This window comes from Cervus canadensis, chromosome 13, assembly GCF_019320065.1.
Source record: "Cervus canadensis isolate Bull #8, Minnesota chromosome 13, ASM1932006v1, whole genome shotgun sequence".
Lineage (NCBI taxonomy): Eukaryota > Metazoa > Chordata > Mammalia > Artiodactyla > Cervidae > Cervus > Cervus canadensis.
The window spans coordinates 19,810,283-19,834,573 of NC_057398.1; the positions used below are offsets into that span (position 1 = coordinate 19,810,283).

The following is a 24,291-nucleotide window of genomic DNA, read 5'->3' on the forward strand; positions in this document are numbered from 1 at the left end:
GAAGAGGGCATGGCAACCCACTCCAGTATTCTTGCCTGGAAAAACCCCACAAAACAGAGGGGCCCGGTGGGTTCCAGTCCATAGGGTCGCAAAGAGGACAGAATGACTGAAGGGACTTACACCCCCACACACGCACACAACACGTACAGAAAGTAGAAGCCCACAAAGTTTTATCTAGAAGCAGCAATCAACAATTGTATAATCCAATCAGAGAGAGTGTGGCCAAATGCTTTGGAGTGAGAGTTAAATCCCAGTACTATAGCTTAGTACTGAAGTCCTAAGCCAAATTACCTAAGATGTCTAAATCTGTGTCTCCTCAGTCACTGAGTTAATCAAGATTCTTGATTTAAAGAAATAAAAAGGCATAGTTGGTATCTGACAATTACTAATTCTCTCAGCAGCACCCTAATTTCATAGCAGAAGAATTGGGTCAGAGGTAGTAAAGTGACTTGTCTAAGTTCCCACAGCCAATGGGGGGCTCAGAACTCTCTCCCCTATGACTCAGGCCAGGGTTATGTTTGCTTTTAAATCACAACATAAATAAGAATAACTGTATTCAGACAAGTGGGGTCATGTTGCAGACTAGGAGGAAGTGACATTATTTAACACCAGAATTTACTTATATAACATTAGAATTTAAGAAGTATTAAATTTCTGAGAGAATTTTATACCTAGTTTTTCAATTATTTTTGATAATTATATATAATGAGCAGTTTTATCTTAGAAATATACACCAGGTTTTTCTTACAATTTCAAAACCTTCTAAAATGGCAAATTCTGTAAAATGTTTAAAAATTCTTCCAGGCTGTGAAGAGTATTCTATTAATTAGGATTAGGAGGCTAATTAGGAGGCTGCCTCTTTAGAACAGAGTCTCACTCCTAAGCTTTGTAATAAAAAAACAAACTCATCAGCCTGCAACTACTTCTAAGTGAAGCTGAGTACTATTTTTTCAGTATTCAACTTAAAAGATCTCTGGGCAGCAGACTCACATGTTTGTTTTATAATTGCCCGTTGAACTATGATAGTTTGTTTCCAGATGGTGCCCTTCCTTCAACCTGCACACAGTCTCTCCTTGTTTGCAGGCGTTCAACCTCCTGCTGATGCCACTACCCCCACCCCTATTTAAGGCTACAGAGAGGAAATCCTAAGATTTTTCCCCCCTAGTCTCCAGCAAATTTTTGGTGACGTAATATGTGGGCTGAACTTGAGTCTCCTGAGAAAGAGAGGGAATCACTATTCAAGGGTACTGTATATACAATCTGGGTCAGCTGCAGCTGGTTTTACTGCATTTCTCCATGTGGCAGGCAGAGCAAAGCCACAATGCTTTCTCTGCTGGATTAAAGACAGCCCGCAGACCAGGAACTTCCACTCTACTACTTAAAATTACATAGGTGGCTTGTCAAATTCAATTGATTAGTGCTGTAAGAAGAAAAAGAAGCTCCTTATTACAGCTTGGATTCAACGGTCCAAAACAAAAATGCAGTTGCCATTAAAGTCACAGACGAACAAACGTCTACACTGATTTTTAAAAGCAAGAGTAAGAGCAGCAAGTTTCTGGGCTTGCTTTATCAACAGATGCAAAAAGGTATTTTAATATTTCTTTTATTTTTATTTTAAAATTCTATGTATGCTGAAATGTATAATTGTTTTATATTTGTAGTAGAAATTTCAAAATCACTTATTAATCAAAGACTTTTGGAACATACTAAAATTTGCCTTGTCTGGAAGAGGTTTTGTTTTGCAACTTTATATAAAACTGGTCATTATATACTTTGTGATGATTAATGAATTATTTGAGGTTCAATTTAATGATATTTACTGTGTATGTTTATAGACTGATGTATATACACTCTGGATTTCTTTTTTTTTTTTTTTACATTCTGGATTTCAAAAAACAAGTGCTTTAGTGACATTAGAAATTTTAACAATTAACATTAAATGTATATGATTTATTGCACAATGATAAGAACAAAGGGATACAAACTAAATAGTTATAAACATGATTAGTTTGTCTTTATAGCTACAGTGTGTATGCTAGTGATTTACATGTACTGTTAAAATATCTTAAAGTAAAGCTACAAACACCATTAAGAAGATATCAAATTAACTGCAAGGCTTTGCAACAATACCCCAATCACAGCATAATCAAATATAACCTATTATTTAGTAATCCTAAATATAAGAGTTTTAAAATAAGTCTATGGTATTTCTTGCTAAAACTCAAACTTTTAAGTAGTTTTCAAGTTTACATGTAACAGTACTTTAGCTTGGGTAACAAAAATTAAAACTGCTACAATCGGAATTATGTGACAAACCAAAGCGATGGATACATTAAAAAGTCCTGAAACCTTACAGATTATAGTTGAGAAGAAGAAATAAAATGTGATAGAAGTATTGCATAAGTGGTCAGCATTAACAACAGAAAGTAAGAACCCAGAAGATACAATTACTTAAGTACATAATTAAAAGACCAAAAGTATATAATATTTTTAGACAAATTCAATTTTGGTCAACGAACACAATTCCTTAAATATTCTATCTAGGAGCTTTGTTTAAACTGTATTATTAAAGACTAAAAATAAAATTACTAGTTACCAACAATGAGCTTTAAAACCAAAGACAGTTAAGTTTGTTATGATTTGGGGGTTCTCTGTCCTTTTAAAAAAATCAAAGAAATTCAAGGTAAGAATCTTCAACAAGCAAAAAAATGGTAAAGCTAAGTAAGATTTCTTCAACTTTACTTTCATGTCCTTTCCTTAAAGATTCAAAACTCTAAATACTGGGACAATCTCTGCTAAACATATTTTATAAGAAACTCTGATAAAATTTCCAAGAAATATTGGATCAGAAATATGTCATCTCTTTCTTTTCTGTTGTTGCTGCTATGGAAAGTACAGGACTTCAATTAAACCTTGGTTCTCACGGAAGCCTTAAGCAAGCATTTAATCTGAAACCCAGATAACTATTTATCCCTTTCTTAAACATCTCCAGGGGATGAAATCGTTCCTGTGTCTCTTCCCAGAACATAATTCACAATCTAGAGGTTCTTTATCTAAGATATCTTCAGTGCTTCATAAATTTAATTTCATTGCCTCATGCTGTTTTCAGTGCACGACACAGCCAGTTAAATGCCTCTATGCGTTTACCATCTGAAAGGAAGTCAAATCTTGACTTTCATTTCTTCTCTCTACTAACTGGCAATGTAGCAACTATGAAGAGAAATAGTACCAATAAAATTAACTCAAAGCAAGGAAGGCTTTCCACCCCCCCCCCCCAAAACAACCAAGCAGACATAGATTTAAACTTAAGTATACTGTAACTAATTTACAACATTCTCGTGGGGCCTAGGAAAATTTTAACATATACAGAAAGGTTTTATGAGGTAACACAGATTTATGGATCTTTCACTTTTAAAACTGAACATATGTGGGAAAATATTAAATGAGAGAATGTTTTCATAAAAGGTAACAGTAAATGCATTCTAAAAACTCATTCTTTACGCATGACGTAGCTAGTCTACTACTTAAGAAATGTGGTTCCTTATTCAGCTTTAGGTGACAACGAAATCATGACTTTTGTAAGGGATAAGGAAATTGTATTTATTTTTTTAAAAAATAAGCTTTTTGTTGTCCCCTTTAAATGTTAATCCTAGGTCAGATTCTCTTATGGTAGATGGTGATTCATCTTATGATTTAACCGTACAGGAACCCACAAAGAGCCAAGGCAGAATACAGCAAAACGAAGCTATTGTAATTTAGATCTGTATTTTCACATTTTTGTTCTTCCGTAACAACACTGATACAAAGTTCCAACAGAGTTGGATTATATGCTTCTCAGTTCTACACAGATCTGTGTCTGGTAGGAATGTAAGATCTTCAGTCAGAACACTGCTCAGAAAAGTCTACATGTTTTGAAGTTTCATGGTACTTTCTGAATTTTCCTTGTTTTGGTAGCTTATTTCATAGTAGATTATTTAGATAAAATAATTTTCTATGATCTAAGAATTTCCATTCCATTATCAAAGTGAAACAAACGAGTGCATCTGAACAAGGGCTGCATTAACTACAGGAGAAATGCTGTACGTTTACCCAGGAGGCTGACAGCTTCTATTTTACTGTCTGCAGTTTTAAAAATAAACCATATCTAAATCCTATGAATCTGCAAGTATAACAAGAAACATTTTACCGGTTTTTGGTACAGGTAACTCCAATATAGTAACTAAAAGTCCTTTTTAAATAAAATAAAAGACACTTGGTCTAAGTTTTCAACTGATGTCAGAAGGCAAAGGATGAAAACAAAAAACGAAAAGTACTCATCCAAGTGTGCTTCCGGCTATCTGTCAGCAAACAGAAGGCCTCCGACACAGATATGGAATATTGTTATGCTCATCTCTCCTACCTTATGTTAGTAAAGGAAAAAGAATTCCCTGCACTCCATCCATTCTTTATTTTCATTATCACTCCACAGTTTGCAAACCTTACTCATTTGAAAACACTGAAGGAGACATGGTTTTAGAAAGTAGTAGTCATCTTTATGAGGGAAGCCTGTCATAAAGGGGAAGCCCATCTTTATGACTCTAGTTGAAGAATCCATATTTTATTGATACAACCTTTAATTTTAGAAGGGTTCATAATCAAGTCAGACATGCTACTATCAACTGATAGAATACATATGGAGGGAAAGGAATGGCAGCAGAAAAGCTTGGGATATAAAAATGATCCACAAGTACCCGTGCATAATTAAGTAATGGGTCAATGTAAAAAGATACAAAGCAGGAAGAGACTGTGAAAGACAAGGAACATAAAGTTAAGATTCCTCTGCAGTTATTATACAACTAGGATAAAAGTCACAGGTCTAGAGAGTTAAAGAGCAGAAGATCTGAATCCCATCTGAGTGTTTCAGCTTCTCCAGGCTTATTCTCTGCAAAATGGTATATGTTTACATCCCAGTGCTGCTGTGAATGCAAACAGTTAATATGAGTTAAGCACTACATAAATATAAGGGATTGTTGTAGTGTTGGTGATAGAAAAAAGGACAGAATATGTTGCCATATGATACGGCTGTTAATGAAAAACATGAACCCTGGAGTCTTCTGCCTGGGTTCAAATTCTGGCTCCATGTCTTAGAAAGCAGTGAGACTCTGGATGAGGTACTGATACTTAACATCTGGATGCCAGGTTTTTTCATTTGAAAATGAGGATTGTAATAATCTACCTCAGAGGGCTGTGGTAAAATGTAAATGATTTAATGCATGTAAAAGGCTTAAACAATGCCTGGCACACCCAATAAAAATGAACCACTGTTACTGCTGCATTGCTGTTTATTAGTAGCATCATAAACGATTTGGGACTTGGCTTCCCAAATCAAAAAACAATTGGGTGGAAAATGGGATAGAAAAGTTCTTGGTATATCCACTGCCATCCTTCAAAAACAGCACACAGGAATCAAGTTTATGAGAGAGGAAGGTGGGCTATACACTGCAGCACGGTGGGCTATACTGACGACAGGATGACACATCCTGCTCATTCTAACTGCGACTACTCTGCAGGGAGGTAACGAAAGAGAAAGGAAGCAGCTTTGCTTCCTGGAACTGGTTTTTACTGTTTTCTAGTGTTTCTATAGATTGTACCATAAAAAAATAAGCATTTATCTTTCACAGCAGAAGCGAAACATTCCAAGCACACATTTTAGCCTATGTGCCATGGCTAGAAACACTGACAAGGAGCCAGGGAACCTGAATTCTAGACCTGGTTCTATTATCACCTACTTGTGTGGCGTTGGCCTTCAACACGCCCATTGGAGCAGAGAAGTCTTAGATGATATGAGATGGTTGTTAAGGCACTTTCCAGTGATCAGATTCAACTACAGATGAGTTTCTTTCCTTGATAATGGTTATAAAAAACTTATTAATATTTTATGAAAATGCAGTTCAGTAGGACTTCTGTTAGAAGAATGAACCTGCTGAATCATATATAAACTTAGAGCGTATATAGGATTATGATTTAGGAAACATGATTACCCACAATAATGACTATGAGCATGTTATCATTCTTAAATTCGTCACCAATCCCAAAGGACATACTATGAAAACAAGCAAAAACTACGATGCTAAAACTTTCTGGTTTTACATTTGTCTAAAAATGTTTCTTTAATTTGACAGATAAAAAAGATACTTATTAGAGAAGGTCAAATTAATTCAAAACATACAATATAAAGAAAAAACACTGACTGGCACTTTCACACTAGTTAGAGAAGAATGTTGTAATTAATTTCTTACAGGCATTATGTACGATTTTCCGAGCCTTAAGACAACAAGTGAGCTTTTTAAAGGTAAGAGAAGTGTCTTACTAGGGTCTCAAAAAGCCCCAAGAGCATCTAACCATATGCCTCAACACAGGGGCACCAAGATCTGCTTACTCAGCTGGGGAACAAAAAGCATTACCATAAGATGGCAGTTGGAAAGCTTTTCTCTGAAACCTAATTTTTAAACAAATAAGAAGGCACTTAATATTGAATTTAAGAAATTAATAACTTTAATTCTGGCCCCATTTATTAACACCAACAGATATTCAGTTTTCCCCTTAGATACTTTTTTAGATTACTGATTTAAAAAGTAGATTAATATTAATTCTTTTCTACTTCTTCCCTTCATTGGTTGCTTTTTCTTTTTTAAAGATAGCATACAACCTCATTTCAAAATGAAGGCTTTTATCTGGACCCTAAGTGTGCTATTCTTCCTACTAATGGGCATTGGACATTGCAGAGGAGGACAGTTCAAAATTAAAAAAATAACCCAGAGGAGATACCCTCGCGCCACAGATGGTAAAGAGGAAGCAAAGAAATGTTCATACACATTTCTGGTACCTGAACAAAAAATAACAGGGCCAATATGTGTCAATACCAAAGGGCAAGATGCAGGTACCATTAAAGACATGATCACCAGGATGGATCTTGAGAACCTGAAGGACGTGCTCTCCAAGCAGAAGCGGGAGATAGATGTCCTGCAGTTGGTGGTGGATGTGGATGGAAACATTGTCAATGAGGTAAAGCTGCTGAGGAAAGAAAGCCGTAACATGAACTCCCGTGTTACTCAGCTCTATATGCAACTACTGCATGAGATTATCCGAAAGAGGGATAATTCACTTGAACTTTCCCAGTTGGAAAATAAAATCCTCAATGTCACCACAGAAATGTTGAAGATGGCAACAAGGTACAGGGAACTGGAGGTGAAATACGCTTCCTTGACTGATCTGGTCAATAACCAGTCTGTGATGATCACTTTGTTGGAAGAACAGTGCTTGAGGATCTTTTCTCGACAGGACCCCCATGTGTCTCCTCCTCTCGTCCAGGTCGTGCCACAGCACATTCCCAACAGTCATCAGTACACTCCCGGTCTGCTGGGAGGCAATGAGATACAGAGGGACCCAGGCTATCCCAGAGGTTTAATGCCACCGCCTGACCTGGTAACTTCTCCCACCAAAAGCCCTCTCAAGATACCACCGGTCACTTTCATCAATGAAGGTGAGTTACCTCTTACTGCTAAAAATATAGCTTATGAAATAATGGTCGTAATACATGCCTATCCTTCATTTGGTAATGTAATTTTACATGAATATTAAATTTTCTGATTTTGTTTTCTATTAAACTGGAACTGTTCTTAAATACACCTCTCAGTCTAACAGTTTCTAGAAACAGTATACTTTGTGGAAAAAGTAGTCATTCATTCAAATTCTTACAATCTAAATTATTAGCACTGAGACAGGAACGAGTTCACAATCCACTCCTAACCTCTATGCCATCCTGTTGGTCTCCAGCTAGGTCCTCACATTTGCTAAACAGCTCTTTCATTTACCTCTTGCTGTTCTTCCCATCATTATCTTCCTCAGAAGGAACATGTAACAATTAGTTCTCACTCTCCTAAAGTCACACTGGTGGCTCAGACGTAAAGAACACACCTGTCAATGTGGGTTCAATCCCTGGATCAGGAAGATCCTCTGGAGAAGGGAATGACAACCTACTCTAGTATTCTTGCCTGGGAAATTCCATGGACAGAGAAGCCTGGGAGGCTACCATCTACACGGTTGCAAAGTGTCAGACATGACTTGGCGACTAAACAACAACTGTAGCTCCTGAAGCTTAGAATTAACCTCCTCCTATCTCCACTCTCAGCACACCACCTACTGCTGCTGTGCTGAGATTAAGTCTACTCAGTCCTAGGTTCCTTGTGCTTTTCTATCTTGAAAACATTTGCATAAAACCCAGGCCTCTTGCTCTCAGTCTCAAGAAGAAGAAAAGGTACACTCTGCTTAGTCCAACTCTTCGTGACCCCATGGACTGTAGCCCACCAGGCTTCTCTGTCCATGGGGGTTCTCCAGGCAAGAATACTGGAGTGGGTTGCCATGTCCTCCCCTCCAAGTGATCTTCCCAACTCAGGGATCGAACCCAGGTTTCCCGCATTGCAGCAGGATTCTTTACTACTTGAGCCACCAGGGAAGCCCAAGAAAAGGTATCCATCTCACCTATTTTTCAAAGCTAAAATACCTTGTAACCATGTAAGTATAAATAAGTCTTCAAAACACAAAAATCCTGAGAATTGATCCTAATATCTCTACCTCTAATTCCACCCCTTCCTCCTTTCATTCATTATCAGTCACTGATCAAGGTGTCTGCCACAAAAAGATGAATAAGTCATCTTTGTTTCAGTCTAGTAAGCTCAATGCTAACTGTCTGAATACATTTATTTTACACATACATCCAATTTCTCATAAGCTATTCTCCTGAATTTTTTACAAATTGATTTATTTTCTTAAAGGGAAAGACCCAAAGGCCCAAAAGTGAAAAAAAAAAAAGAAAAAAAATTTAATTGTAGTTTATTCACTTTGAAAAGGCAGGACAAAAGACTGCATGTAGACTAAGAAATAATTAAAAAAAAAAAACACAGAAAAAAGACAAAATACTGAAGTATGTACATTGCAAAGTGCTCGTGTCTTTCGGTAGCAGGGGACATCACTGACCATTCACACATCTCTGCTTTCTTGGGTATCCAGATCATAACATTCTAACTCTTCCTACTTCTCTAGGTCCTTCACTGGCATCTTCTTCCTTCTCCTATGACTTAAAAAGGCTTTCTCGAAGATGCTGTTTTATTAGTGGTCTCCTTCAAGGCTACAAGCATCACCACTGCTTAGATAACTCCTGCATGGAGCTCTCCCTCCTGATTCTAACCAAAGCTGGATATCTGCACCTGGATATTCGATCATTACCTCACATGCTGCTGCTTCCTCTACTGAAATGCCTTCTTTCAGCTTATCTGTCAACCTGGCAGATTTCAAGGCTTAGAAAAGTGTCTTAAATGTTATACCTATATAGATTCAAACAAATGTATCTAGAAGGCTCCCTCCCCAAACTGCTGCAATGCCTTGAACATGTTTTTTTCCATTATATTACACTGAAGTTATTTGTCTGCATGTCTGTCTCCCTGTTAGACTGAACATTTCTGAAAGAAAGTGAACTGTCTTTTCATTTTTCTATCTCAAACATCTAGCCAGGATTAGGTGTGGCATGTTGTATTCCACATATTGTAAGCACTACAATACATACTTGAGGAATGAATACATAAATTAGTAACTAAACTGTAAAAAAATCTTTCCCCTAAACTAGCATTCTCCTTTCAGAAATAATTATTATTGTAAAAACAATAATTACTGAAGAAAATCTAGAAAATACTAACAAACTTTTTTTTTTTTCTAACAAACTTTTAAAAGTGCTTGAGGAATATCCAAATACTCAGAAGTAAACTATAGTAATAGTAGTTTACTTCTGAGGAACTAGTTTATAGTTGCTAGTAGTAATATTAGTTTACTTTTGAAAACACTTTGGTAAGAACCTTCAAGTCTTTCTCCCCAGCCCCTCCATAAACATGGTAACCAATATTCTTTTAACTTTAAGAATTAACTTTGTTCTTTTTTCCCCTCTATAATTATACTCTTAGGACATAAATTTCTGTAAGTGAAACTGATAAGTAAATGCACTCTGACTTCTCTATTCTGGTGGATTTTACCACCCGTTTCAGAATCTCTTTGGCTCATCTTTGACTCTCCCCCCCTGTCCCATGCATGGAGTCAGCTGAGTTCTACCTGCGCTGCTTTTCAGTCTTTCACGGATGTGTCCCTCATTTCTATTCAGAGCCAGAACTCTAACTTAGATCCACAATACCTGTGAAAGCAGAGAGTGGACAGAAACGTCCTGGATTACTAGCTGGGTGACCTTAGCCGGGTGGAAGGGGTTGCTCTGTGTCTGTTTCCTCGTCTGTAAAGTGGGGATATTAACAGTACTCACCACACTTGAGTCATTAAACTGTGCATCTGGCACTCAAACATTATTCTCACTAAGAATTATATAAGAGCTTGCCAGCTGATCTGTTTAACTCCATTTTCTCTTTCCATCAAAATATATTCTACACTGCCAACAGATGTGCCTCAAATTTCCATCCTGATCACATCACATGCCTGCCCAGCAGGTCCTTACTACAAACAGAAAACATCCAGTTTGCTTAGCCTGGGGAAGATTAATATTCTCCTCAAAAGAATCAACCCCCACTTCTTTAGCTTTCCTTCTATTGATTTCTTTCACAAAAACCATCTGCTTCAATAAAATAAATCAACTCATTGTCTTCTAAATATTTTCCATGCATTTTCCCTATTAGAATTGTAAGGCTCAGACTACAATACCATACAATGCAACAGCGAGTCCTCCTTGAAGCCTCTTTGACTTCCCCAGGCTTGAAGTGATTGTTCCTACACGAATGTCTCTACACTCTGTAACAAACACACGCTATTTCTTATATTCACTGCTGAATTATTAGGTATCTTCACACGTACACACAGTACTTATGTATGCACACCTAAATAAAATGCCTTCAGTCTACAGTACAAGCTCTTTCCTGGTAGGTGGATATTGTGTCCTTTGCAGATGCTAAATAAATGCTGATTAACTTGATATTATTTTTTTTCCATTTATTTTTATTAGTTGGAGGCTAATTACTTTACAATATTGTAGTGGTTTTTGTCATACATTGACATGAATCAGCCATGGATTTATATGTATTCCCCATCCCGATCCCCACTCCCACCTCCCTCTCCACCCGATAAAGCTGTCATTCCAAAGACCTTCCTAAAAGTACTTTAACACATTCTATTCTACTGCAGTCATTCGTTTTATGTTGTTGTAACTGTCAGAAACAACAGGCTAGTGAACCAGTAAACTGGGCAAATGATGATCATTATTAAGATCTTCATGCCCTCTGATTTCCATGGTAATGATGTGTGTGGAATGATCACCTGGATATATAAAGAAAGAAAAAACTTTTTTATATTCTCTTTAAAAAATGGATGTCTTGTCTAAGCCTTTAATGTATACAATTTACCAGTAGTTTTTACATATAATTTGTAAGTAAACGTAACTGAAGTGTGTGAAAAAATTTTTTTAAACTGATGGGATGTATAGTCACATAAGTATGGGGATGACTGCCATGGAGTATCTTAATTTGATGGTTATTACTGGTTCTAGAAGAAATGATTACTCACATATTCATACAACACCACACGAACCATGCCTATGGAGAATGAGACACATCAGTTCTAGGTTTTACCAGACACTGAGCTGCAGTGCCCAGAAATTCCAGTATCACAGAGTTACATCCCATGCTAAGGATTTAGCATATCAAAGGTCCCATTAAACAGACTTACTTTAAAAGAAACAATGGTGTATATATCCCAAATAAACCAATCCTTAATGTAAAAAATGAAGCATGGGCATAGCTTTTTCTGTTATTCATTACTTATTTGTTGTTCTAAGCAAACATTAACTTTTTATTTTTTCCTGTAAATGTTGGTCTCTGAAACTCAAGGACATTAATTAGCTACAAGGGAAACTGCACAGAATTAAGGAAACTTGTTTTCTTTGTTGTTGACACTGGGTAAGTCACTTTGCCTCTCTGTTTTTCTCATTTGTACAACAAGTACTGGTGGGACTGGAAGACTCTTAATACCTCTTTCTAGTTCTACTATTCTGTGATTCTTATCAAATATAAACTACTACAAGCAACAACAGACTTGCTAATTTTTCTTTATATATAATGTGCTAAAATCTTTGTTCATATTATTCTTATGTCAGACTGGAAAATATGTCAGCTGTTTGGGTACTTGAACAAAAAGGGCAAACACGGATGTCTATTGCTGAACTCACATATGCTCCTGGCACCAAGAATTTCATATTACTGCCCTCTACATGTAGGTACATGGTCATTCTAAACCCTTTAAATGAATAACGTGTATGTATAATTTAAAAAGTGTCCTAGCCAATCACAGAAAGTCAAATACTATACAATTATTCTACATTTATGTGAGGTATCTACAGTAAATTCACAGAGATAGAAAGTAGAATGGTGGCTGCCAGGGGCTGGGGGAGGGGAAGATGCAGAGTTGTTATTTAATGGGTACAGAGTTTTAGTTTTCCAAGAGGAAAAGAGATATGGAGATTAACTGTATAGTAATGAAAATGTACTAATGCCACTGAACTGTATACTTAAAGATGGTTAAGCTGGTACATTTTGTTATATATACACCTTACCAGCATTTTTAAAAAGGTGTCTTAAAGACAGGTAGTTTTATATTTTCATTTAAGATGGTTATAAGAAAACTGCACTTCAAGAGAATAAACTTACTATGAGCTTATGGCAAATAACAGAATATTTTTGTTCATTTACAATAAATAATCACCAGAAAAATTACTTTCCCTCTACCTGAAAAACAAAATGTTTGGGAATGTAATTATACACTTGGCAGATTACTATCAAAAAATTCTTAACTGGTAATGTTGTTCATTGGCTACCTTCTGGGTTAGTCGTTAATAAAAGACCAACACTTTCCTTTTACAGATGGCATATTTGTAAGTTCATTCCTTGTAGATAAATGAAGTTGAGAAAGTTCTTTGACAGTATGTTAGAGAATAGACCTGCACACCAGGAAATCTGGATTCTGGCAAGGCTCTTCTGAGGCTCAGGTGCTTCTTTTGTTAAGAGCTTGTTGTGATGACTAAATGAGGTGATGCAAGTGAAAATAAGCTTTGTGTATGCTCTGACCATCCTTGTCATATTTTTTTGGAGTGTACTTTCCAATATATACCTTGCCATGTATGAGAATATAAAAGGCAATCTTATAAAGTGAAATTTGAAAAGCAGTCATTAGAAACTAAAAACATGCTTTTTTTAGTGAATAATAAGCTAATTTTCAATTCAATTAGTAAATTTGAAAAATGCAATTGGTTGCAGTGGAATACTTATATTAACACTTAAACCAACAAAAACTAAATTAAAGAGGACGACTGGTTGAGCAAAGGGGCTGAAGTATGCTTCTATTAACCAGTTATGAAAAACAATTGGTATATTCTTAAGTAACTTCAAAATAAGAGGCTCAGGTTGCTAACTGCATTTTAAGCTTATAGATTAATAAACAAAGTAATTCATATTTTTACAAGAAAGAATCTATTATCACTTTAGAAGGCATTTGCCTCAAATTTCCCACCCCAGAAATGCTGAATATATCTATCTTATACTTAATCCAATTAAAAAATTTACCCCTCGAAAGATTTTACTTGCTGACCAATTATCTGAAAGTTCTAAGTTGGTTATCCCTTTCGTCCTACTTCTCCTATCACAAAGAACACAGTATTGGGACAAAGTAAGGAAATTAATGAGAAATTCAACAACAAAAAGAAAAGGATTTTCCTCTCAACTTAAGTAATTAACCAGTTTCTTTATAGAAAGAGGACAGGTATGTTAAATAAAGATGGTTTCCAGTAAAGGTGCTATTCAAAGTATGAAATCTTTTTGTCTTTTTCAACACACTGTTCTGTTCAAAACATGGGTTCTTCTTAAAAAAAAATACATGTTGTGAAATTCGCGGCATGACTGGTCAGTATTTTTCTTTATATGATGAATCAGACCTATTAACTGGACTTTGTTAGTCTTATACAAATTTTAATCACCAAATAAACTGAGGAAGAAAGAGACTGGCCCTTCAAATTCAATGTACAGAATTCCATTTTCACGCTTTGAGAAGAATGCAATTGCGTCATAGTAAACAACTATTTCAAGATTACAGTGCAAGTCACTGATGTAGAAAATGAACTTATGATTAGCAGGAGGGAACAGTGGGGGGAGGGATAAATTAGGAGACGGCTTGATATACACACAGTACGATACATAAACTAGACAATAAGAACCTACCGTAGGGCACAGGGAACTCTACTCAATACTCTGTAGTGACCTATATGGGAAAAAAATCTAAAAAAAAAGAATGGGCATATGTATAACCGATTCACTCTGCTGTATACCTGAAGCCAACACAACACTGTAAATCAGCTATACTCCAATAAAAATTTTTAAAAGGTTTTAATAAAACTCCTATTTTATAAGAAAGGTACTCCTAGTCTATACCTGTAAACGACTAATAACAAATTCCTGAATCATACCATAGATAGACATATTACTTAATTTCTGATACTACACAAATCAGCAAGTTAAACTGGGAAACTGGCCTCTCAAAAATAGAGCTGGTACTACTTTACTAGTCATTTAGGAATGCCTGGGAAGCATTTTTTATGGTAAAGAGAAAGCAGTAAAACATTTAATATAAGAATGATCTATAATCTAATCCTATAGCAGAAAATAAATAAGATATGCAAGTAATAATGAGAAAATGTATCTGCCAAGATCAATAGTATACACTGGGCTAAGACAGGTTAATGGTTTATTTATAAAAATAAATATAAACAAACACTAAATCCTGATACTTATTATCTTTACTGAGGAGGAAAAAAATAGCTGCAAATACTGCTAATTTTATCCACATGTCTCAGAAAAGAATTTCTACCACATTTTCCTAAGCCTTTATATCAACCAAGTCTAACAGGCATCGAAACTGCAAACATGAAGCTCACTACAAAAAAGTGGGTTGAAAATTAAAATTGAAGATAATTTTAAATTTGCATAAACTGAAATCTTATCAAATCAAAGCTGTATCTAGAAAACCCAGGAACTCATCAATTTGCTTAAATATCTGAGGGCCTATTAAATAGCAGAAGAGAAACAAATAGCATTCTACAAATACCCTGTCAAGATTCAAAACCTTGATACTTAAAAATGTTTTACAGCAATTCAAATAATCTAATGATAGTCCAACTTGTGAATATATATAGTAAAATATAAAATGTAAACTGTCAAAATTATACTCAAATGAGTACACAGCAAACGTTTACAAAGATGACATTCACAGAAGAAGCACACTTATGAAATGAGAGAAATATCTGTATGTATTGCAACAAAAACACTTCATGTGTGTATTAACTATAACACTGATGTAAGTTTTAAAACCAGTGCTCCTCAGATAGTCTTGACTGTTCTGAAAGTGACAACTTAGGAAAAATCTGGTTAATTTTGTAAACAACTATGACAACTGCATTCTCAGACTGACAAAATCAATTTCAACCCTGCAACCGACCTCAAGAGCTCTAAGAGCCACCCTCCACCACAGATATTTCAGACATGCTGAACTTCTGACTCCCCTGGTTCATCAAGCTCTCTTCTGTCTCCATGCCTCAGCAGATGGAGCCAACACCACGGCTTCCCCACAGGTCGGGGTTAGCTAGTTCTCAGCCAGGTTTCCTGTGTGCCCTGCTGACTATCGGCAGACTCATCAAGCTACAGTGGAGTCTTCTCTCCCCACTTCCCCCTGGACTCTATGGCTGTTTCTCTATCCCTGGAGCCTAACACAGTTTCCAGCCTATTGCAGATGCAGAAAAGACAGAACCAAGGAAACCACTGTGGCTGCCAGGAATCATTTAATTCAACAAATATTTGAGCACTGAAGTGAGTTAAACTAGATACACAGTTAAACTGGATATGAAGACTACAGTTCTCACCCACAAGTAAACAAATAAAACATGTTACCATGCATTACACAAGATAATCTAAGACTGGACCTGGAAATCATACTTCATTTAAACTTCTCTACCCTTCTCTGACTTGACTACAGTGCATGCTTCTGTGACATGAAGTAGCTCATACATGACTGGTTAAAAAAAAAATGGTGAATAACATCAGTAAAACAAAGTGGTCAAATTGGTTCACATGGGATTTTATCCAAGCATAGTAAAGTTCTGTGCCACAAAACAGTAACTGCAGATGAACACAAAATATGTTAACAGCTAACATTAGCTGTTATTTTAGTGCATGATTTTGTAGAACATGAGGTTTTTCAGGAATACACTATTTTTCTACAATAGAAATGACTGTACATTCATCTTTGAATAGCCACATTAAATCTGTTAATAAAACAAACATATTTATTACACAAGCTACTTAAATTATTAAATAAGTTACTACTATGTGTAAAGGTCAGCAACAAAGAAGAAAAGGGAACTAAGTTACTGATGACTATTTTATTAAGCACTGTGTTAAAGGCTATGAATACTTTGTAATTTAAATTCAATAACTGAGAAGGTGGACAGGTAAAAATAATTCACATTGCATTTAAATGGAATGTGATCTAATTTACAGCTAGTGTGAAAAGGGCAAACATTATTTTTAGAAAAGCCCTCCCTAGCTTAAGAAACCATTTATGAGCTTTCACAATCTAACCAATATCCTCACGACTATAAAAGCTTAAATTCTTAACAAAATCTTAACAAATCAAGCTATATATAAAAACAATAATATAACATGACCAAGTTGAGGTTATCCCAGGAATGAAAGGTTGGTTTAACACTAAAAATACAATCAATGGAATTTATCATATTAACAAATAAAAAAAGAAAAACCATATCATCATGTCAGTAGATAAATAAAAAGCCTTGACAAAATCCTAAATCCATTCATGGTAAGAGCTCTCTACAAACTAGAAATAGAAGCAACAAGAATTTTTAAAGTAGTTATTACAGCTTAAAGGAGACTATGTCCATAATAAATGCAAGACTGGAATCTCAGAAGAGAAATAAAAACAATAAAAAATAATCTAATTGAAGCTCTAGAACTAAAAAATTTAATACTTAAATATAACTCAAGAAAGGCAGCATTATGTATTTCCAGTTTCTATAAATGTTTAGTAGCAATCAGTAGTGCTTACAGTCATTATAATAATTTTTAAAAACCTGAAACAGAGAAGTATAAATGAAACACAATAAAAATATGGACTAGTGAAATTGATCATCTCTTCTTTTTGTGTGTGGTTTTCAATATCCCTGTATTTAAAATGTGAGAGCAACTTTGATTCATTTGCTTAACAAAAAACTGACAGTCTACTTAACAGTTCAAACACTGATGACATGAAGTCAGAAGAAAAATAAAGACAGTCTCCGTCCTTAAGGAATAATCCAGAGGGAAGAGTTTACAGTTTCTACGAATCCCTTCTAATGATGTAGCTGTGTAACTATTTATTTAATGAGATTAAATCTACCCCAACAAGGCCCCATAAGGGACCTTGTATATACTTCGCACAGTACAGAAAACACATTCCTCAAAATCTCAACAATCCTATTATCCTTACAGTACAGATTTTCCTGTATGAATTTTACTTGACTAAACTCTCACACAATTTCTAAAAATTCTACATGTCAGAACTTAAAAACTTTTAGTAAAATATAAAATTTGACAACTGAATATACTCATTCGATTGTTTCTTAGGGTAACTTAGGGTTGATCTTTAGGGTAATTCTTATTTCTGAATCACTTAATATTTTGACATGCTTATGAAAAAATTCAAAGCATCAAAACACTGGAGAAGGGTGAAACTGATGAATGCTCAGTAAACTAGATGCTATCTTTCTTTAGATCAGAAATATGGAAATCACAAGTTCAAGAGTCAGATACTCTACAAATGATTTCACAAAATGTTCTGTCATTTTAAAATATATGAAGAACTTTTCAGTGGATTAAAAAATAGGGAGTGAATTCATACAAATGTGAGATAACATGGGAACAACTGTAGCATAACAGTTCAGAGCATGGGTTCTGGGATTAGAAAAAAGTGGGCTTAAGTCTAGGGTTTAAAGACTAGTCAGTTAACTGTTTCATCTACAGAACATCTGTAAACTATCAGAAGGTTATTGTGTAGATTAAATAAGAAAATTACTGTTAGTCATATAAATTGATACAACACTTTAGAAAGGCATGTTGCCAACATTCCTGAAATGTATTCTTATGAACTGTTGTATGAAGGAAAAATTTAAGATTCCAAAAGCTTGGGAGACTGGTTTATTTCAGGGCTTCTCAGTCTTTCATATGTGAATGTATACTGTGTTTCTGAAAGGGTAATATAATATTTAGCAGTTCTAAAACTTACTTGACCGTGGTATGCCATTTTCACTGAGTATCTCAAGGGACTAGTGTGATCCACTGAAATCAAATTTTGGTAACTATAAACTGGACCCCACGAAGAACTGTAAAACTGTTCACACACTTTTGGTCTAGCAGATCAATTCTGCAATGTTTTCATAAATATGAAAAAATGAAGTAAAAAAGAAGACACTATGTACAGTGTTACTTATAATAGCAAAAATCAGATGAAACCTCAGTGTCTAATGGCAGAGGTAAACATGACAGATCAACATCAAAGATTGTGTCTTATCATAAGCGCTAGAATGGAGACTGTAGTTCCATGGAAATGTTTGTTGAAACAAAAAGACAGAATCCAATTTTCTGAGTATTAGAATTATAACAATACAAAAATATATGTATTTGGACAAAGACTTGCAAGAACAGTGGAAAATCAAGTTAATGTTCCAGATAGTGGGACTTGGGGGGCGGGGGTGCAGTAATTCTTTTATTTAGATTCTTTTTTTTTTAAATTTAGTTTCTTTAGCTTTTAAAGGTTTGTGTACACAATACATTAAAAATGGTATCTGTAAAGAAAGATACAACGGTAAGACTCTTAACTAAAAACTACTTTAATATGGCTCTTTTCCTATTAAGTTTCCTGGCAATCAAAGCAATTTTAATTACAGGACCATACAAAGATTGTCAGCACGCAAAAGATGCTGGACATTCAGTCAGTGGGATTTATATGATCAAACCTGAAAACAGCAAAGGACCAATGCAACTATGGTGTGAGAACAGTTTGGATCCTGGAGGTTGGACTGTTATTCAGAAAAGAACAGATGGCTCTGTCAACTTCTTCAGAAACTGGGAAAATTATAAGGTAAATCAGTGATTCAGCCTTGGGGGAGAGGTAGAACAAAGCAGCTGTTGCAAAAATAGTCATTCTATGCAATAAATAAGATACACAGCTAAAAAATCACTCTTTATATGTTTTTCATTATCTGCATTTGTCCAAAAGACAATCCTCATCTTTGGTTTCAAGTCAAAATTAAAATGTAAAAAGGAAACTAAAGATGTACTTTAAAATGTTTCCTTTCAGTCTGGATGATTTAAACATATATTTAATTCTTTGCAAAGACTGATCCTAATTTCATTTTCTAGGAAGACAACTGCTTTTTTGTTCATGACCACATCTGCACCCATTATCAAGTGTATTTAATCAGAGGTAAACAATCTTAGAAAAAAGGTCATATTTTGGAAGTCCTATACTCTGTATTATTGCTTATAATAATAATAAGACATTAATATATCCATGTGAGAAGTTGTATACATTTCTAAACAAGTAACAAGTGAAAGAACACAACCTCTTTGAAAATACATCTAGCATTAAGATCAGGTTTATCAAACTTATATTCTGCTGCATACTTGCGACGGCAAATATTTATGGAAATAGGATAGTTAATTTGTTACTTTCTTCAAACATTAACCTACAATTTTTCAAAGGGACTCTGAAGATTACTATTTTATCATCTTACCATTACTAATTTTATTTTTAATAGAGCTAAAGAAGATAATTTGTTCTAAGACAGATACTACCATTTTTACTGAGTATCATAAAAAATGTTAGATGTATTATTTACTTGACTATGGTGGAGACAATACCTATATACTTTTAGAACAAAAATTTGTTTCTCTGTATGAGTATGAAAGAAATCAGGAACCCTTTTTGAGGGTCTGCGTAGTGTACTAGTTAATGTTTTTAGTTTCTATGAATAATTTCAATTCTGCTTTTATCTTATTTGTAGACTTTGGAGTTAGTTGTGCAAATAAATGCTGACAAATTGAGAGAAAGCAAAACAAAACAAAGTGATTACGTGGGACTTCAGTAGAACAGGTGATCTACAAAAATGGAAGATTACATTACCACTTAAATGGTCAATATCTTTATCACTTAAATGGTCAATATCTTTAAGCTATCAGGTGTTTAAAACATCTATAAAATGCTTACTATCGCTACACTTATTCATGTATGCATGTTCTTTGTTTAATAACAGAAAGGATTTGGAAACATTGATGGAGAATATTGGCTTGGACTGGAAAATATCTATTTGCTTAGCAATCAAGATAATTATAAGTTATTGATTGAATTAGAAGACTGGAGTGACAAAAAAGTCTATGCAGAATATAGCAGTTTCCGCCTGGAACCAGAAAGTGAATTCTATAGATTGCGCCTGGGGACTTACCAGGGGAATGCTGGGGATTCCATGATGTGGCATAATGGTAAACAGTTCACCACTCTGGACAGAGATAAAGATATGTATGCAGGTGAGTAAGAAAAAACTGATGCGTGTTCTTTGCAGGGTCACCACTTTCTATGCACTAAATAGAACCCTGTTATAAAGTATATGCCACTGAAGTCTTTTCAGAAGAGTTTGTTTTGGACTCAGTCAAAGGGAATACAACCTGATGAAAGAGACAGCTTCTTAGGAGCTCTTCTCTAAGGCAATCCCAAAGCGTGAACTCTGTGAACAAAGTCCTGCTGTTCTAACCTGATGGGATGGGATGGGAAACAAAACCTAGTCATCTGGAAATAAACTTGCAACTGCCTAAAACTTCTAACAAATCCCACTGGACACCTACCATGTGGTAGGCACTGTTACAGGCTCTGAGGAACACGGCAGTGAACAAAGTTCCTGCCCAAGTGGAACTTAATTTCTGGAAGGAAACAATGATTTCTCAGGTGGTGACAAGTGCTTTAGGAAAAGTAAAACTGAATAAGGGAACAGGGATGGGTGACATTTTATGTGGGTTGGACAAAAAAGGTAACATTTGAACAAAGTCCTGAAGGGAGCGAAGGAAGTCATTTGGGTACATGGGGTAAAGGCACTTTTTGGTAAAGATGACTGGAGCAGGGGGTCCAAGAAGAGCAGAAAAGCTTTATTCAGAGGAGAAATATTCTCTTTAGAAAGACTCAATTAGGTCATCCACATAATGTAATTTTAAGTTTAATTTTCACATACTTTTTGCCTTTTTAGCCTAGGTTTCTGGCTCTGATGAAGAGATATCTCCTGAAAATTGACTTATTTTTACATTGAGCTGTGTCATGGCAAGCAGCACACAGGTCTCTATTTCACTCCGGCAAAAGAGGAAAAAGGAAGACAGATTTGACCATAATAAATGCCTTATTTACATAAACTCATTTGATAATAGGAGGCCTGGCGTGCTGCAGTTCATGGGGTTGCAAAGGGTCGGACACGACTGAGAGACTAAATTGAACTGAGTACAATTTTATATGTAGATTTTTTTGCTATTTTGAAAATCAATTTTACCCAACTTTACCGTCTTTAGCAACGCCATATCGTTTCCCCTCCCAGTCTCTCCAACCTCTCTCTCTTACATACAAACACTACTTGCATTTTATTTACCCTGCCTCCCAGAAAAGAAAATCACTCACAACAACAAAAAAAGCATGTGCTAATAATAAACAAAGAGCAAAATAAAAAAGGCAATTCAAGTGATCTTTCAAGCAGTTCATACTCAAGCAACAGTAACAGGATAAATGAAAAAACAACACTGTGAAGATAAAGGTTAACTGAAATCAGCAGGAAAAACTCAAACTGTTCTCAAAGTAGAATAAGCTTTTGATGGTTTACAGAGTACCACACTTAGAAGAAACTTTTACTCTGATGTCTATATTTTTTCCTCAAAGGAAACTGCGCCCACTTCCATAAAGGAGGATGGTGGTACAATGCCTGTGCACACTCTAATCTCAACGGAGTCTGGTACAGAGGAGGCCAGTACAGAAGCAAGTACCAAGACGGGATATTTTGGGCCGAATACCGAGGTGGCTCATACTCCTTGAGAGCAGTTCAGATGCTGATCAAGCCCATTGACTGAAGAGACGCAGTCTCCAATTTAAATGACACAGAACTCTATTTTTCAGTTCCTAAAAATGTAAATGTTACATGTATATTATTTTGCACAATTCATTTCTACAGATATAGTTTTTTAAGTGAATTTTTACTGTAACTATAAAAGGGGATTTATGAATATAGATTCATCTTCCCTTAATATACTGTAGAAGATTATCTATAATCCAAGTTATTTTAAAAATATTATTGACTGAATACAGGCGAAGTTTGTTTTCTAAAATGTAAATTATTTGTGACAACATAAAAAATTTTAGCTTTATTTTAAATCAAAATTCAATACATGTCAAGATCCTTAACAATTTATTTAAAGCCTTTATGAGAATGCTGTAACTTCCAATGGAAAAATAATTTTAAGATTTCAGCAACATCATACATTTTATTTATAAAAAATAGACAGGAAATTAGAAAAAACTCTAGTTTTGCCAACAATTTGCATTGAATAAAAGTTATTTCAAATTGAGTTTATGCCTTTCACATGAAATGATTAAATTTGAATTCTTGACAATATATTTTATGTCAATTTCAAAAAGAATGAAGAAATCCACAAGATATATATTTTTAAATACAAAAATAGTGTATACAGTATTTAAATGGCCAATTTTTAGAAACAGATATATATAAATGAATTTTTCAATGTTACCTTCATATGAATACCAAAATTTCCTAAAATCTACTTTATATTTTTATATCAGTAAAACACTGATATTACAAATGTGCAGAATATTTGGTGAGTCAACGGTTTTACAGAACTGAACTACAACTCTAAGCTTATTTATTAATATTTTTCCCTCCCTAATTTACTGATCTTAACTATTTAGAAAAAGTTTATCTGATAGTCAAATCAGAAAGTTTGGACAGCTTTACAAGCATTACTGCATACTTATGGGTGGGACTAAAACAACTTCAATGAGCTGTTAGATATTTTTCCAATACTGAGATTCAACAGTTTCAGAATGGAATCCACAGGGGTTTCACTAGTCCAATGGCTAATTCCAGTGTGTGTGTGTCTTTAGCTCATCTTTGCAATTAACAACTTTACTACCAATCTTATAGAACAATTATCTTCTAAATATATGTTCTGCTTAGAGCAGATCTTTCCTTAACTCATTTGTGAACTAAAAATTTTAGAGGAATCTCTTGGGACTTTTGCTCAACCAGTCAGAACTGAAGATAATTATCTGCACAACTTTAGTCCATCAACATCAAGTCCAAAGTTTCTGCTCTGCCACATCTCAAAACTTCTGGTGAAAGAAGGTAAGAGAACATCAAACCTATAGTGATGTTATTTTCTGCTTTATCTATGGTCATTTTGGAATAGTTTTCAAGTCCCTCTCCACTACCCCTAGAACCAGAAAAAATCCACTAAAAAATTTCCGGGAGAAATTAGGCATCTAATTGTTTTATCAAATCTTTTTTTTTTTTTCATTTATTTTTATTAGGTGGAGGCTAATTACTTTACAATATTGTAGTGGTTTTTGCCATACACTGACATGAATCAGCCATGGATTCACATGTGTTCCCAATCCTGAACCCCCCCTCCCACCTCCCTCCCCCATCCCATCCCTCTGGGTCATCCCAGTGCACCAGCCCCAAGCATTTGTCTCATGCATCCAACCTGGACTGGCGATCTATTTCACACTTGATGTTTTATCAAATCTTAATTGAATAAAACTTTACTAGGACAATCCATTATTTGCAGAACTACAGCATTTCACACACACATCCAAAACCCGATTAAAGACAAGTCTCAGAGAATTTTCACAAAAGAGGAATATTATTAACACCAGAATCATGTGAAAGTCAACATACAGACTAGAAAACTGCTGAATGCTAATAGCACCTTGCCCATAGAGCCCATTGTGCCCTCCTTTACAGACAGGTGACGCAGCTCTGCTCTAAAGTTCCTGGAAAGCTTAAGAATAACTTAGGCAACTGAGTTTCTTGAGATTAGGGAGTAAGAAGCAATATTATATGATGGCTAAACA

General features: G+C 35.1%; 2 protein-coding genes across 4 annotated transcripts in view; one reads left to right on the forward strand and one right to left on the reverse strand.

Moving 5' to 3' along the window:
* RALGPS2 (Ral GEF with PH domain and SH3 binding motif 2) overlaps positions 1–24,291 on the reverse strand; it is a 154,812-nt gene that overhangs the window by 39,479 nt on the left and 91,042 nt on the right. The window lies entirely within an intron of this gene.
* ANGPTL1 (angiopoietin like 1) lies at positions 1,255–22,766 on the forward strand. 2 transcript variants are annotated; one of them, XM_043485811.1, is made up of 5 exons: positions 1,255–1,586; positions 6,677–7,522; positions 19,061–19,254; positions 20,429–20,699; positions 22,084–22,766. In XM_043485811.1, exons 1-5 carry the CDS (start codon positions 1,577–1,579, stop codon positions 22,269–22,271), a joined length of 1,509 nt encoding a protein of 502 aa, XP_043341746.1. In that variant the 5' UTR covers positions 1,255–1,576; the 3' UTR covers positions 22,272–22,766. The 2 variants fall into 2 exon arrangements, with proteins under 2 accessions (XP_043341746.1, XP_043341747.1); XM_043485812.1 differs by having other exon boundaries at positions 6,681–7,522.